The sequence below is a fragment of the Corapipo altera genome, unplaced genomic scaffold, assembly GCF_003945725.1.
Source record: "Corapipo altera isolate COAL_440 unplaced genomic scaffold, ASM394572v1 45, whole genome shotgun sequence".
Classification (NCBI taxonomy): Eukaryota; Metazoa; Chordata; class Aves; order Passeriformes; family Pipridae; genus Corapipo; species Corapipo altera.
The window spans coordinates 19,174,958-19,190,213 of NW_020884877.1; the positions used below are offsets into that span (position 1 = coordinate 19,174,958).

The window sequence follows — 15,256 nt, forward strand, 5'->3', positions numbered from 1 at the left end:
GTCCAGCTGTCCGGTTGTCCGTCCTGCCTAGGAAACAGTTAACGCGGCGGAGCCCTGCTTGTGGAGGAAGTAGTTAATATTCATAGCTGGAAGCTGTCTGTCTGGCTGTCCTCCCTCCATGGCTCCCACCCTCTCCGCACCTCACTGAGGTTAACTTGGGCTGAGGCTGGGGCTTGGGCGGCCCCGCCGCCCTCTACGAGCCTCTCCCCTTCCCCTCCCGCTCCTCCCTGTGATCCCTGTGTGGTCTGGCGCGGAGGGGAGCACAGCCGCACCTCCTTACTTCCAGCCCATCTCCTGCCTCTGCCACCTTCGGCTCCTCCATCCTCCCCTCCGGCTCCCCGTGTCCTAAGGTTTCCCGTATCCCACCCCTTCCGGCACCCCGCCGCCGTCGGGGTGCCCCTCTCGCGGCCCCGCGGGACACGGCGCTGGGAAGGGAATAGCTCCCTCCGCGAGAGGGAAGGCAAAGCCAAAGGGACAAACGCCAACCGAAGCCAGCTCCGGGCCGTCGGCTCCTGTCCTGGACGGACGCACGGAGCCGGCTGCGGACGCCGTTCGAGCCGCCACCACACCAGGTGCCCCTGGAAGGCTCTGGTGCTGGAAGGGGTGAAGGAAAGGGATTTTGCTGCCTGCTCCTTCCCTTCGCCTGTGATCCTTTCTTCCCCGTCCCTTTGGGTAAGTCCTGACTTTCCTTTTCTTTGGGCTGGGGGTGGGTAGGGAATTTGTGGCTGTGGAGACCCATGGCTCAGGGGCTGTGGTTGCTCATTGGCGTCATATCTGGACACAGGATGAAAACAGAGTTGAGGAGGCTAAGCTCTTCTTTGTGGGATTTAATTCACACCCTTCATCCTACAAAGGGTCCCGGGACCCTAGGATCTTCCTTGTGGGCTGATGCTTCAGAGATGCCGTGAGGTCAGGGCTCTGGGTGGTGGGGACTGAAGGCAGTAGGTGGGATGCTGCTGGGGGCAGAACAAGGGAAGACACGGTGGTGTCTCAACCTTGTCTTCTGCACCATGCAGAACCCTGGACAGGATTTGTGCTGGTGCACGTTTCTGTATGGTGCACCCCACAGTGCGTGAGGCAGATGGCTGGGATTCTGGGGATGGGAGCTGACCCCCTTCACATTGTCATGCTTGTCCTGGACCCGTGTTTTTGCCGGGTGCTGGGCAGGGAGAGGACAGAATGCCCTGCCGGGGCAGCGAGCCTGGCAGCAGAGCTGGGACCAGGCTAGTCTCAGCGCTTCCCCCAGCTGCCTCCTTATAGCCAGAGCAGATAGAGCCGGAGCAGAGCTGTGTCTGGGGCTGAGCCCAGGGCAAACCCAACCCACGATGAGATGGCACAGCCTGCCAGGCTGGAGCTTCTCTGACCTTCAGGATGAAATCTGACCTTGCTGGTAGCTGCAGACACTTTGCAAATGGGATCCTAGGAGCCTACTGCTTTGAGGATGGCTGCTTTGGCTAAGGCAGTCTGTCCCCTCATCCCTTAGTCTTTATTTTATTCAACTTCTCAGGTGACAAGCAATAGATAGTCATATGAGCGATAGCGTGGCCTTAGGGTGGTGGAGGGGGACTGGGAGTGGTGGTGAGTAGCAGGATTTGTCTCATGGCATCAGAGCCCAGGGGGTATGTGGGGTTGAGGACAGGATGAGCAGTCAGGTGTGGGGCAGAGCGGCCACAGGATGAGGGCTTGGCTGATGGTGGAGGTGTCACAGCCCCTTCCTTGCTTGCCACTCTGGTATGGCTCTTGGCGGGAGGGCAGCCACTGGACCCCCCATGTTCCTGCCTGGCCAAAGGGTCTAGGGAAGGTGGGACGGGGCGCTCGAGGCTTTCTGCCTCTGTCATGAACTTCATTGTGCCCCATCCTGACCCCTCTTGGAGATATTTCTGTCAGCTCTCCATGGCTCTCAGTGGCCATGGGGCAGTGCATAGCCCAAAGTGCAATTAAAGCCTTTGCCGTCTATTTTCTCCCTTGGCACTACGTGCTTTCATTTATATTTATTTATTCCCTTTTCCTTTCTATTCCTCTACCCTATTTATCTCAACCCCCACCCTGGCTTTTGCCCTGTTTCTCAAGACTGGCCAGCATCCATTGCTGCCATCAGATGGGAGGGCTGTGCTTTTTCCCCCATCTCCAAGCAACGTCAGCGTGTCCAGCATTTACACTGCCGCTGGACATTCTTCTTTTTCCTTTCTCTCTCCATGGGGAGGGTTTCCCTCCCTCTCTCCCCCTTTTCCCCAGAATGGGAGGTGTTGTGGAGTCAAATGCTAGCAGTTCCTGGCTATACTGACTGGATGAAGGAGCTCTGAGTCTCTGGGAGAAAGTCTCATCCTTTCCTGCACTGAGTGCCCAAAGAGGAGCTCGCTGCTTGGTCCTGGGACATCTTCAAGTCGAAGGGAGGCTTTGGGGCTCAACTGCCTCCTTGGGATACTGCCAGTGGAGATTCAGGAGTGGAAAATCAGCGACAAGGAGGGGGCTCTGACTTGGTAGGACTTGAGCTCGGTGTTATTGCCCCCCTCTCCCTTATGGTGAGGGGTTGGTGGTGGTGTGGGAGCTGCTGGAGTGCGGGTGTGGTGGTGTGGGACTGGTTAAGCTGTCCCGGCTCGGAAGTGTTTTGCTTGCAGATAGGACTGCTCTGATTTCACACTATCGTGTTAGGGCCGTCTTCCGTCCCTGAGTCAGCTGCCTGGCCCCCTGCCAGGGAAGAGTCATTTTTTCCTCCAAAAGAAAGTGTTTAACACTGCTTGCGGGACCTTCCAGGAAACCTCGGCAGGGAACTGGAAAAACAAGAGTCTGCAGCCTGGTTGGTGCTGCGCTTGCTCTGGTGGGGGGGACATGGCTTGGGAACCATCCCCATTGCTCTCAGTGGCCGAGGTCCCTCTCTGTCCCCAAAATCTGTCTGCTCCACTTAGAAAGGTTTAAAATGTGCAGCCAGATGTGATGTTGATGCTACCGGGGGTGATGGGAGCTGGGGGACTCAGAGCTGGAGTGCAGGATTGCTGGTGGTGATGCTGCTGTGCCCTGGCTGCCCCCAAGCCTTTAGGGGCTGCAGAGCCAACTGCCCACACTGGCCTTAATTCATGGCACCAGGGCCTCCCCAGGAGCAGATGCTGCATGTTCAGGGTTGGGCAGAGGTGCTGCCTGTGTGGGAGCTTTGGGGCAGATCGACCTGGCCTGAGTGAGGAAAGGGGAAGAACAGAAAGTATGGGAGCCTGGCTGTAGCCAGGGAAGAAAATGTCAAGGATGTCTGGCTGACTGGATCCATGAATCATCTGGGAGGAGAGCAGGCAGGGAGGTGGGTCTGTGGTTCATCTGTCCTTCACCCATGGGCTGAGTACATCCATCCAGCTGGAGCTAAAAAGAGCTACGAGGCCAGATCTTGACTGCTGCTGCCTGTCCTCCTACAGCCTGTGGTGCATCTTCTCCATCCTCCCCGGTCGCCTCCTCCCTGGTGCCACACAGCCCTTTGGGGCTGGCTGAGCCCTGTGGAGCAGCGATGGCTGACTGTGTGGGGAGCACCACCTCTTGCCGGCTGTGGAGAGGAATTGCTGGGAATTATGCCTGGAAACAGGACAGGGGATATTTGGTGAATCCCAGTAGAGCAGGCGGTGCTTGCGTGCAAGGGGGGGCTGTGGGGGTATGGGGTTGGGGGGATCTGGCTCCGATGTCTCTGCATGGTGGCGCCCATGGGATTGTGGAGGGTGCCGAGGAGACGGCGATGCTGGTGGTTAAGCGTGCTGGCACACAGAAGAAATCGAAACCACCAGCTAATGGGACCCATTAGCTCCGTGCAGAGAGCCAGCAATTGATCTGGGGTCTCGTGTTCGTTTCTCCCCCTGCAGAGGTTGGGCACACGCAAGGGCCCCTGGATGGGAGCCTCTACGCTAAAGTGAAGAAGAAAGACTCCCTCCACGGCAGCACTGGTGCTGTCAACGCTGCCCGTCTCCCGCTCTCGGCAGCGCCCAACCACGTTGAGCACACACTCTCAGTGAGCAGCGACTCAGGCAACTCCACTGCCTCCACCAAGACCGACCGGACGGATGAGCCGGGGGTGACCGGGGTGCCCACTGGCCAGGCGGTGCTGAGCCCCGAGGAGAAGCAGGAGCTGGATCGTCTCCTTGTCGGCTTTGGCTTGGAGAGTGCACCGCCCATGCACAACCACGTGCCCGGCCCCGTGCCAGCACGCCTGCCTGCCATGCCAGGCCGCCATGTTGTGCCGGCTCAGGTGCACGTCAATGGGAATGCTGCAGCGCTGGTGGCTGAGCGGGAGACGGATATCTTAGATGATGAGCTGCCCAACCAGGATGGGCACAGCGTGGGCAGCCTTGGCACGCTTTCCTCCTTGGATGGCACCACCACTGCCAGTGAGACTGGCTACCAGGAGGCACCCCGGGTGGGCAGCCTCTCCTCCCTGCCCAATGGCCCCTCGAGCTGCAATGGGGCTGAGAAGCTGCTGAAGGAGGGGCTGTATGATGGCGAGCCACTCTCCAATGGTGGCTACCCCTACAACAACCAGAACACCCTGATGGGCCACCACCTCCGTGACCCGCTACCTTCCTTGTGGCCGTCAGCATCCACTCAAGAGCACCTGACTGGCTACCCACAGCGCCCACCGGGCTCCCACGCCCCGGGCTGGCTCCAGCACCAGCCGCTGCCGAGCTCCCAGCCCTACCTGTATGGCTATGACCACCCCGGAACCTACCGCTCCCGGTCCTTCCCAGCGGTGGACACTGCTAAATATGATGTAAACCCAGCACTGCCCCAGGCCCCAGCTCGCAGCACAAGCAGCCGGGAGGCCGTGCAGAGGGGCTTGAACTCCTGGCAACAACAAGGAGGAAGCCGACCACCTTCCCGGCTGCAGGAGGGAGGCACGGAGAGCCATAGCCCCAGCATCTCCAGCTGCAGCCCCCAGCCCAGCCCACTGCAGATGGTGCCCCCACACAGCCACAGCATGCCTGAGTTCCCCCGGGCACCCTCTCGCCGGGAAATTGAGCAGTCCATTGAAGCCCTTGATGTCCTCATGCTGGACCTTGCACCTGCTGTCCACAAGTCACAGAGTGTGCCTGCCACCACCCGTCAGGATAAGCCGGTGGGACCCCTGCCCTCCTCTCTCTCGACCCAGGCTGTGTCTGGCCTCTACGCCCGGCCATCTCCGCAGGTGGCCCAGCCGAGGTCCTTTGGCACATCTGTGAGCCCCGTGGTCTGTGAGCCTGGGGGCAAAGCCTATTCTCCTGGAGAGATGGACTGTGGGGTGCATGAGTATCGGGAAGCCTATTTACCTTACAACTACCAGCTAGCACCACTGCCGGATCCGAGGAGCTACAGCCATGCTCCGGCAGGAGCACAGATGGGCACTCTCCCATCAGTCAGCACCTCCTACAGTCCTGTGGGGTCTCAACAGCTCCTCACCTCCTCCCCGCCTTCCCCCACCATCCCAGCACAAATCCAGATGCCCCTCAAGGGACCGGAGAGCTATGAAGACCTGTCGAGGTCGGCAGAAGAGCCCTTGAATCTGGAGGGCCTGGTGGCCCACAGGGTGGCAGGTAGGATTCTTTGATTCCTTGGGGGGATGGGGAGGATCGCATGCCCCAAAGTGCCGGAGCCCGTGGGGGTGGAATGCATGGTGGAGCTGGGGAGGAGTGATGCGGCGATGCCTTGTCCATGCCAGATCTGGGCTTGGGACTGAATCACCTGCCATGAGGGCATTCTGGGCTGCATGGGGACAGCCTGTGCTGCTCTTCTTTGCTAAGATCCCCTCTTGCAGCTTGCCATCTGCAGCAGCATTGCCCAGAGGTAGGAAGGGGTAGCCGAGGTTGTCAGACCTGCCCCAGTCCTCACCCCTTTAGAGTACAGGGCTGGTCTCTCCCTGGTGGCAGGGCCAGTCACTGGGTCTCAGGGGGCTTGCTTTATTTTAGGGAGAATATGGCAGAGTTTGGGAAGATGTTTTCATCTCTGGTGGAGGGTGTCCTGCCTGGACCCCACTTGGACATAATGCTCTCCCTGCGTGGAGCATGCTCTGGTGTAAGATCCCAGCAGAAAACTTGCCTTTTGTTTGACATAGCTCATCCCTAATTTCAGCCTCTGCCCCCCCCCCCCGGAGTGCTGGGTTCAGTGCTCAGTCTTCCTCCCTGAGTAGCTGGGGTGCTGCTGGAGCATGGACTAGGCTGTTGTCTGGCAGCTGAGATTCTGCCCCAGTGGCCCAGCCACCTTGGTCTGGGGTAGTTTGAAGCTGGACTTAGCCTTGGGGCAGTGGTCAGGGGCTGGGAAATGTCTTCCCAGTCCTGCCAGAGGGGTTTGGTGCTTGGCTGGGTGCAGTGCTAAGCATTGGTTCTGTGGCTGGATGATGGCATTAGCTCTGTGCTGCGGAGGGGAAACTGCATCCTCTGATCCCCTGTCCTCCTGCAGCTCCAGCTCAGGGGCTTTGGGGACACAGGAGTGTCACAGCCCCCCGGGAAGAAGGTGCCATTGCCCTGTGGCAGCTTGGTGCCCTCCCTCCCTGCTGCTTTGGCTGCAGTTGTTGAATTGTGGAGCGACATTTGGGAAGGGCTCGGGGCTGTGGGCCAGCTCGTGATGCTGGGCTTGGCAGCTCTGTCCTTTCCAACTCTGTGCTCAGTCCAGAAACTCGCCCGGCATTAGAAGGAGGGGGAAGAGGCTTGGCTGGAAAAATCCAACAGCACCAACCTCCCAGGAGTGGGGGTTGAGTCACAGGGTGGGAGGCAGGCAGGGTGCCAGTAGCAGGGACGGGAATGAGGAGGGTCACAGAGGTGTTGGAGGAAGTTTGCATCCATCTGAACTCGACCTCAGTGATCCAGACGAGATTCACAAAGGGTCACAAGGCTTTCGCAGAGAATTTAAACAAACCTAAGAACACATGGATGCCCAAACCACACTGTGTGTCTGGACTTAATATTATAAGGAGCACATGCCTGCTCTCCCCTACCGCCCCATATAAGTATAAAAAATGGGCTGGAAAAGAGAACAGTTCTGAGGAGAGGAGGAACAGTATTTGCAGTGTGTGGGAAATGGATGTTTGATGGTGTCTTTAAAAAAAAAATCCACCTCCCCAACCCTGGGGGTTAGGGCCTCAGGGCTAGGCTGGTGTCACTGTTATCCTTCTGCAGCCACTGGGCTTCCCAGGGAGGAGGGAGGCATCTGTGGGATGGCCTGTAGCCACCTGTCTCCACTGGAGCTGGGCCGTCTGTGCTGAGGTGGGGACAGCGCAGGCGGGTGACCTGACCTCTGGTGGGAACAAGGTGTCCTGAAGCCAATGCTGGGAGGGGACGGCCGACAGGGACAGTGGGACACAGACGGGTTTGTTTACATTCCCTGTTGCTATAAATTGCCTGCCTGTCCTAGTGCAGAGATGAGGAGCATCTCACACCTCCTCCGTTCTTGGGGAGGGAACGCTCCCATTCCCGCTTCCCGCTGATGATGGAGGGGAAGAGATGGCACAGGGCAGTGCTGGCATGCCCAGCATCTCCCCACAGAGAGGAGGTGGTCCTATCATCTTTCAAGTCATCTTCATCTCCCAACAAGGCATTTGGGGTCATCTCTTCATGTCCCAGCCCTGAGCACCCCATGATGGAGGGGACCTGCATGGTGCCATCCCCAAGGAAATGGTGATGGGGCATTTGTGGTGTTGCACAAGGTGGCTGGGAGCCACCACTGATTTCTCATACGGGTTTATGTGGTGTGTGGACCCAAGAAAGTTGGCTGATGGGAAAGCATCTCCAAGCAAGGACTGAGCTCCCTCAGACCCCCAGTGACCCCAGCCTCATCTGTTGGAGCCCATCTAATATTTTCTCTTATTTTCTCTCTTTCCCTCTCTGTCCTTATCGTATCTCGTGACATTTGTCCTGTCTGCCCCTTTCTCTCTCCTTGGGGGTTGTGTCTGTCCTCTGTGATCTCCCACTCTCCTTACATTCCCTGTCCTGGTATGCTGGCAGAGTACAACGCCAAGCTCAGGGAACTCAACAAGAGCATCAAAGTCCCCCGTCCTCCTCTGAACCAGCAACGGTCCTTCTCCGGTTTGTTCATTCCACCTCCTTCCTTGTCCTCCAACCTTCCCCATTCATCATTCTCCTTCCCTCTCCTGCATTCTTCCCTCTCATCCTTCCTTCCTTTACCTCTCTTCTCTCTCCCTCCTTCCCCCTCATCCCTCTTTCCCCCTCTCCTTCCTTTTCTATCCCTGCATGCTGAGTGCTCTGTGTGTTGCATGGACGTGGAATTGAGGGAGGTTCAGGAGACCCTCCCCATGCAGGATTTATCCCCTTTCTTAGCAGAGTGATGGTCAGGGCTCCCCTTGACCTCCTCCAGGGATGGGGGAGCCCCTGGCCCTGAGTACAGACTCCCCTGCCTGGCTTTTGCATCTCATCCAAGCCTGGCACTGCTCACTGGTGAGGTTTTCATTTCTGGGCCAGATCTGCTCCAGCCCCTCCAAGCTTTGCTCTGACTGTGTCTCACCTCCTGGGTCTGCCCTGGGTGATGAGTGCTGGGGACCTGCTTGGTGCTTGTTGTGCACCCACTTGTCCCAGGGCAAGCAGGAGGAGGGAAATGGCATTGGGCTGGGGGCAAAGAGTGAGGTGGGGAGTCACCAGCTTTCTGTGTGACCTTTGTCTCTCCGCTGGCACCTTGCGTTTCTCCCCAGGAGGACCAAAGAGATTCGAATCCTCCCAGTCCTCAGCACAGAGTAAGTTATTTTGTTGTGCCCAGGTGGAGTGATCAGGCTGGGAGGTGGGGAGCGGTAGACGTGTCTGTGTCTGGCAGGATGGGATGAGCTGGGCTCTGACAGGGAACAGTACAGGGCAGCTTCTGTTCCTCATGGAGGCAGGGAGCAAGTTTGCATGTCTTTTCACTGGGTGCTGTGTGTCCCTGTCTGACTTTAACTGCTCAGTGCCACATCTCGAGGGCTTTGCCCTTTCTTGTCCACTGTGGGGATATCACCTGGCTCTTGCCCGGAAGTAGTTCCAGCATCTCATGCCCCAAAAGCAGCTGTCTCGTGATTTGTCTTAGAAACCTGGCTTCCTAGCTGCAAAATGAGCTGGGTTTGCCATCCTCCTTCCCTTGCTGTTGTGCCCCTGCCCTTCACCAGCCCTAGAGCTGTACTGAGTCCAAGGGCAGTGGGTTGGTACCAAATTAGGGACTTAAATGAGCAGCAGAAGGGGTGACAGTCCCGCAGGTGTTGGGTGTGAGGGTGAGGAGTGGGATGCAGGCTGCTGCTCCCTCTTTATGAAGGGGAATCTCATATCCCGCAGCTGGCCAGGGCATTCTTGAGACAGTGACAGTACCATGGCTAAGGGAGGCTGTGTGTCTGCTGAGGGGGCACAGCAAGTGAGGGAAAGTAGAGTTTGTTTTTCAAGCATAGTTTCCAGCCCATAAATCACCCAGGGGGTTGGGGGAGCCATGCTCAGAGCCTGGGTTTCCTCCAGGCTTTGCTCCGGGCGGCCTGTGAAGTTTCCCACTCTCAACTCCTGAACAATGAGTCCCTTTTTTCCCTTCTCCTCCCTCCCCTCCCTGCGGCCCCGGCCGCTTTCCATGTCTAGGGAGTGGAGCAGCCAAAGCTTGGTGAGTTCCTTAGTGTCCCAGTGGGCCAGATCCAGCACCCTGCTGCTATGTGACACGCAGCCCTGGGCATGGAGCAGGGGGACCTCCGCTGTAGATGTGTAAAGTGCACTGATAGCCAGGCTCTGGCAGTCTGCTGTTAGGGCTTCCCAAATGGAAAATGCAAAGCAAGGCAGCCATGCACAGCTTGAGGAGGCAGTCCCTGCCTCTGTGAAGTGCTTGGGCCCTACAGCTTACTTTAGGATGGGCTGGGTATACAGGAGAATCCATAGTGCACAAAGTGGAAGGGAAAAAAGAAAATATAAGAGTTTGCTTTGTTGTTCTCCAACATCTTGTTTCTCCATATGCTCACAACTCTGAGCTTCGCTCCCTTACAGTGGAGGGCAGGACAAAAGATATAGGGTGACCCTATACAATGCTGCCAATGTCTGCAAGGCAGCTTCTCAGGGACCTTCTCTGTCCCCTTGTTCCCTCCTCGGGCCTTTTTAATGGCTGTGCCCCATGCCGGCGAGCACCTGCAGAAGGGATCGGGAGTTGTGTTTCAAAGCTGCTCTTAGTGGAATTTTCCAGGCCGCCTCCGCGACTGGAGCCAGCCCTGTTGGCTCGCGTCCCCCGCCTCGCGGCCTGGCCTCCTCTCCCCCCGAGCCGTGATTTTATTGTTGTTACCATTCACTGGGCTGATTATTTAGAAATGCATCCAGGCCACCTCCTTCCCTTCTATGCTCCCAGCCCTTTCCCCACTTGCAGCCCTCTCCCCTGGGCCAGGAAAGCTCTGGTGAGGGTGCCGAGTGGTGAAGAGGGGAGGTCAGCGGGCGTGAGGCGTGGGTCCTGTGTGGAACCCCGGGGAGCGAGGGGAAGCAGCTGATGGCTGGTTTTCCTCCGCCAGCCCGTGGGAAAGGAGTTGGTGTTTGAAAAGTGCATTTCCTGGAGCATGATACTGGCCTCTCTCTTTCTTTTTTTCTCCTTTTTCTCTTTTTTTCTTCCCTAATATGCTGATCAAGGAGAGCGTGAGTGCTCTCTGGCTCCGCGGAAAAGGTGAAGGGGACAGTGCTGTCATCTCTGTTAGTGGGGATGAGTGAGTCTCAGGGAGGTGCAGGAGTCCCACGGGGCTCTGAGGTGTGCTTGTGATGCTCTGTGGCATTCCTGTGCACTGAACCCGGCACCATTGTCCATGAGCCCTGATTAACCTCTTCATCAGGCGAGATTGAGTAGAGAGTGTTTGGGCCCTGTTAGGTGCTGGGAGAGTTGAGCCCCCTTGCCCTGTGCCAACTTATTCCCTGTTTGTCAACTTTACCCCAGCCAACGGGGATCTACCAGACTGCACAGCCCAAGAAACCCATTGTCCTGTGGTGACTTGCTCTCTCTGTTCTTCCTCCCAGGCTGCAGGTGTTGGTGGCTCATACCACTGGGGTCTGGGGAAGGAGATCTGGGAGTAGACGGAGAGGAGATGCTGATCTCCCCTTTTAGAAAGGCTTTGCACTGGAGACAGGAGATCAGAAGTGGTTTGTTGGGGTTCCTGCACCACACCTCTGTTGGGTTCTTTATTCTTGACTCAGTGCTCCCTCTGCCTTGAGGACTCAAGAACCAGGCTTTTTCTGCTGCTGTGGTTGAAGCCACATCTGGCTGTGGGAGCAGGGGTGCAGCTGAATACAGCTGTCCTAGTGCTGGGGAATTCAGTCCTTTCCCAGTGTGATGCTGTCAGGATGTCCTGTTGCTCCCCAGCTCTGCAGGGCTGGGCTCTCTGGGCTATTGTCAAGGTGCTCTTGCCCCTGAGAGCCTGTTTGTGCTTGGGAGGGCTAGTGCAGTAATTCAGCCATTAGCACAATCCTGCCTTGCCTTCTGGCATGGTCTGGGGCCACCACTGTAGGGTGTATCTGCTCTAGCTCATAACTGCTTATGCTGGTCTGGGGGTTAGGTGCAGGTGAGTCCTGAAGCTGCTATCTCTGCTGGGCAGAGTCCCTTCTGCGCACATAGTCCTGGGGAGATCTCTCAGATCAGCTCTGGGGCATTTCCTGCTGGTCCCCATCTCAGCTGGCAGCTCCTCACCCATCTCCAACCCTGTGCTTGCCCTGCAGGGGTGCAGTCCCGGGAGAAGTCTCCTCCTGCGGAGGAGAGCGCTGTCCCTGCCCGCAAGCGGACCCCCAGTGACAGCCACTATGAGAAGAGCTCGCCAGAGCCCAGCTCGCCTCGCAGCCCCACTGTCCTCTCACCTGAGGTGGTCAGCACCATCGCAGCCAACCCTGGAGGGAGGCCCAAAGAGGTGCGCTGGGGTGGGGGAATGCTGGTCTGTCTGGGCGCAGATGACTCCAGGGAGGGGGAAGGCTTGGTCAGCATTCATAGCATCCATAGAATTGGAGAACAGTGATGCTGTTTGTGGTAGTGGTCGTGGTGATGGCTAGCAGGGAGGAGGTGCAACCCTTCCCTCTGTCCCCTCTGCCCTCTCCTCGGGGATTGTGCCCATCATAGGGACAGGACTGACCCTTTCTCCTGCTCTCCCCAGCCTCACCTTCACAGCTACAAGGAAGCCTTTGAAGAGATGGAGGGTGCCTCCCCCACCAGCCCACCCTCCAGCGGCGGTGAGATTTCTCCCCCCACCCCAGCCTTCCCTGTCTCACCACAAACCCCTTACTCCAACACCTGTAAGTGCCGTGGCTCCGGGAGCACAGGGGCTCGGTGGGTGGCTCTGGGCAAGCCAGAAATTTGCCAAGGGTCAGACAGCTCCAGGCTCCAGACACCCACTGCCATGTTAACCGCTCCCCCTCTCCATCCTCCTCTCTCCTCCACATCCCATTACTCCATACTGCCATCAGCATCCCACTTCCTTCAGCATCCCATGCTTTGCACATTCCTATTTGCTTTTTTCTGCTCTCCACTCACTGGGGAGTGTTTTTTGGATGGATTTCAAGGTGGGATGAGGAGAGGGGCATGCTTTCACTCCATCCTGGTCCTGCATCTCCCCATCTTTCCTGCCAAGAAGGGAAGCAAGACCATGGTAGCAGGCGAGTGGGAGGGACTGAAGATCAGGAGGGCAGACTCACACATCATACCACTTCTTGCTTGCTGTTTCAAGGGCAGGAGGGGGAAAAAGGCTAGGATGCATGTCCTTTGCATGCAGCTTGTCCCTGCATTATCCCTCCTTTCTGACTAACCCTGACTGCAGTAGCGATGGGTTTGTGTGGACTGGGTTTGTGTGACCAGCTTGAACGATGAACCCTGATAAGCAGCCGCACGTCGGCACAGCATGATGCAGGCTGGGCCAGTGCAATGGAGCAGCCAGTCAACTGGGAAACCCATTAAAAAGATGGCAGCCCCCTACATCCCCTTTAAAACGCTTTTGTAGGCTGAGGGCTGAGGGATGCTCTAGGGCTGGGGATGCTTGGGCTGAGCACAGCCCCCTCTGATGCCATGTCCTGGTTGCAGCTGGGGCCACCTGGCCCCCATAGCTGAGCCTATGGGGCCTGGGGCTGTTTTCTTCTGTACTGTTGCTCTTCCTTCCCTGCAACCCTCTGTTGTTTGAGCCCTGTCTCATGGGATGCAGTGACTGGAGTGTGGGAGTGTCCCCAGGGTGCTTGGCAGCTCGGAAATGGCCCTGTTGTTCCTGGGGACTGAGAGCTCGGCCCTGGGGCAGCAGCAGCTCCTTTGGCAGTGGGACAGTGGCTTTGGAGGATGAGTCACTTGCAGGGGTGACAGGAACAGCCTGGCTGGGGTCATGGCTCTGAGGCAGTGCTGCTTAATGAGCGCCAGCTAGGGAAGCCTGGGAAACTTGAAGTTGCAGCTTTTGGGTGTCGTCAAAGTGCCCCTGGGGGATACAGGAGCAATTCCCCTCCATGGGCGAATAGTGGTCTTGGAAGAATTCCCTGCCCTGGAGGAGCCAGCTGCTCATCAGCCAGCTGAGGTGTGAGCCAACATTGAGGCTTGCAGTCAGCTGGATTTAGGGAAATCAGACACCGACTGGGGAAGGTGCTGCCATCTTGGTTTCCCAGGGACTTAGCTGCTTGGCTGCTCCAGCCCCAGGCTGCTGGGGGGACCTGGCCACAGGGTGAGGATCTGGCTTTCCCTGGAGCTCCCACCACCCACTGCCTCCCAGCCTCGCCGCAGGCCCCGTACCTGTGCCACTGGTCGGGGATGTTCAAGCACTGCTGGAGGCTCATGGCCTTTGGTCCCTCTTGCTGAAGTTGATGCCCTGTGGTTTCCCCCGATGTGGGAAAATGCAGCATCAGGGAGATGGTGTAAACCCAGGAGGTAGGAGGGGAGAGGAGGTGCAATCTACCTGGGGAGGTCTACCCTGCCCTGTGAAACCCCACCGCCATCCATACCACAGCCATCCATACATATGCAGCCCCTCCTGGTATGTATGTATGAGCACAGGGGTGCAGACCTCATGTGTACATTGCCACCCCTCTGTGTGTACATCTTCACCCACTCACTGAGCTGGTCTGGAGGACAAGGTTCATTTGGCAATCCTTCTGACCCTTTCATGGGGGTGATGAGCTGCTCCAGCACAGCTGGGTTCCAGCTCATCCAGATATGGGGATTGGCAGAGAGGAGTTCAGGTGCGGGAGAGCTGGGCTGGGGGAATGGCTGCTCACACAGGGAGAATGAAAGGGGCTTCATGCCTTTGTGGGGACAGTGCTGGGAGATGGTGTCTGGACCTCTCCTGGTGGGAATTGCCCCCTTTCTCCATCCTGTCAGGCTTGTGATGGGGCAGGGTGCTTGTTCCCAGTTGCATCCTGCCCTGTGTCCTCTCCAGAATGGGGAGGGGGGTCAGTGTCCATCCCCAGAGTGTTGCTTCATACAAGGGCATCTACTCTTCCTTGAAGCCAGTGGGTGGGATGGGTTATGGGGCTCTGAACCCATCGCAGCTCCAGCCTTTCTGAAGCTTCGTTTCTCACCCCTCCACTAATGTTCCTGTGTCCGCTGTGCCTACAGTGCGTTCACCCCCTGGCCTGGCCAAGACCCCACTCTCGGCACTGGGGCTGAAACCCCACAACCCAGCTGAGATCCTGCTGCATCCAGTGGGAGGTGAGTGTGGGCTTGGGGGCTGCAGTTTTTTTGGAGGGGCATCTGTGAGGGTGCCCCTGGAAGGGTCTCCTGTCTGGAGAAGGCACTTCTGCCTCCCTTTTGGGGCCAAGTGGCTGTGGGAGTCCTTGTCAGCTTTTGTGGGGACTCTGGGACTGTGTAAGGGTAGGAGATGTTGGTGCTGCCCTGAGGGCTCAGCACAGAAGGGTTCAGTGGTGAAGGGAAGAAAAACCTTGTCCTGTTTCCTGCCCAGGCCCATATTCTTCCCTCTCTCACCCCCTCCATTCCTTCTCCTCTCTAGCACAGCTGGAGACAGTTTGCTCTCTGGGAGCTGAGCCTGTCAGCCAGAACAGTATCCAGAGCTCTTTCCATCCTGGACATCAGTCCTTGTGTGCAAAGGCCCTGCTGTCCTGGGGACGTGTCCTGGAGTAGCCTGGCAAGCCAGACCTTGCTGCTCCCCAGCACACAGGGCCCCTTCCTGAACTATCTCAAGGCTGAGTGTAACCTCCCTAAACCTGTCTGAGCCTGGGGGTCACAGCTTGGTTGAGCCCACCCATCAAGACCCTTCTTGCTCTGCCCTCAAGGGCAACCTGATGCTTTTTTTGGTGCTTGCTGGGCTTCTTGAAACAGCCCATTGGTTGCTCTCTGCTGCATTGTTCCCTCTTCCCCATCTGAAGCCAGT

The 15,256-nt window shown here is 57.6% G+C and overlaps 1 protein-coding gene across 5 annotated transcripts in view; it reads left to right on the top strand.

Moving 5' to 3' along the window:
• The window catches only part of TNS1 (tensin 1), a 53,962-nt gene that overhangs the window by 23,365 nt on the left and 15,341 nt on the right, over positions 1-15,256 (top strand). For 2 of the 5 annotated variants that reach the window (XM_027636559.1, XM_027636560.1), the window contains exons 15-18: positions 3,837-5,537; positions 11,631-11,815; positions 12,056-12,131; positions 14,485-14,577. In XM_027636559.1, coding sequence (XP_027492360.1) covers positions 3,837-5,537; positions 11,631-11,815; positions 12,056-12,131; positions 14,485-14,577 — 2,055 coding nt within the window. Of the gene's footprint in view, positions 1-3,836; positions 5,538-7,940; positions 8,022-11,630; positions 11,816-12,055; positions 12,195-14,484; positions 14,578-15,256 lie in introns of all 5 variants that reach the window. The other 3 variants (XM_027636561.1, XM_027636557.1, XM_027636558.1) reach the window with 3 other exon arrangements.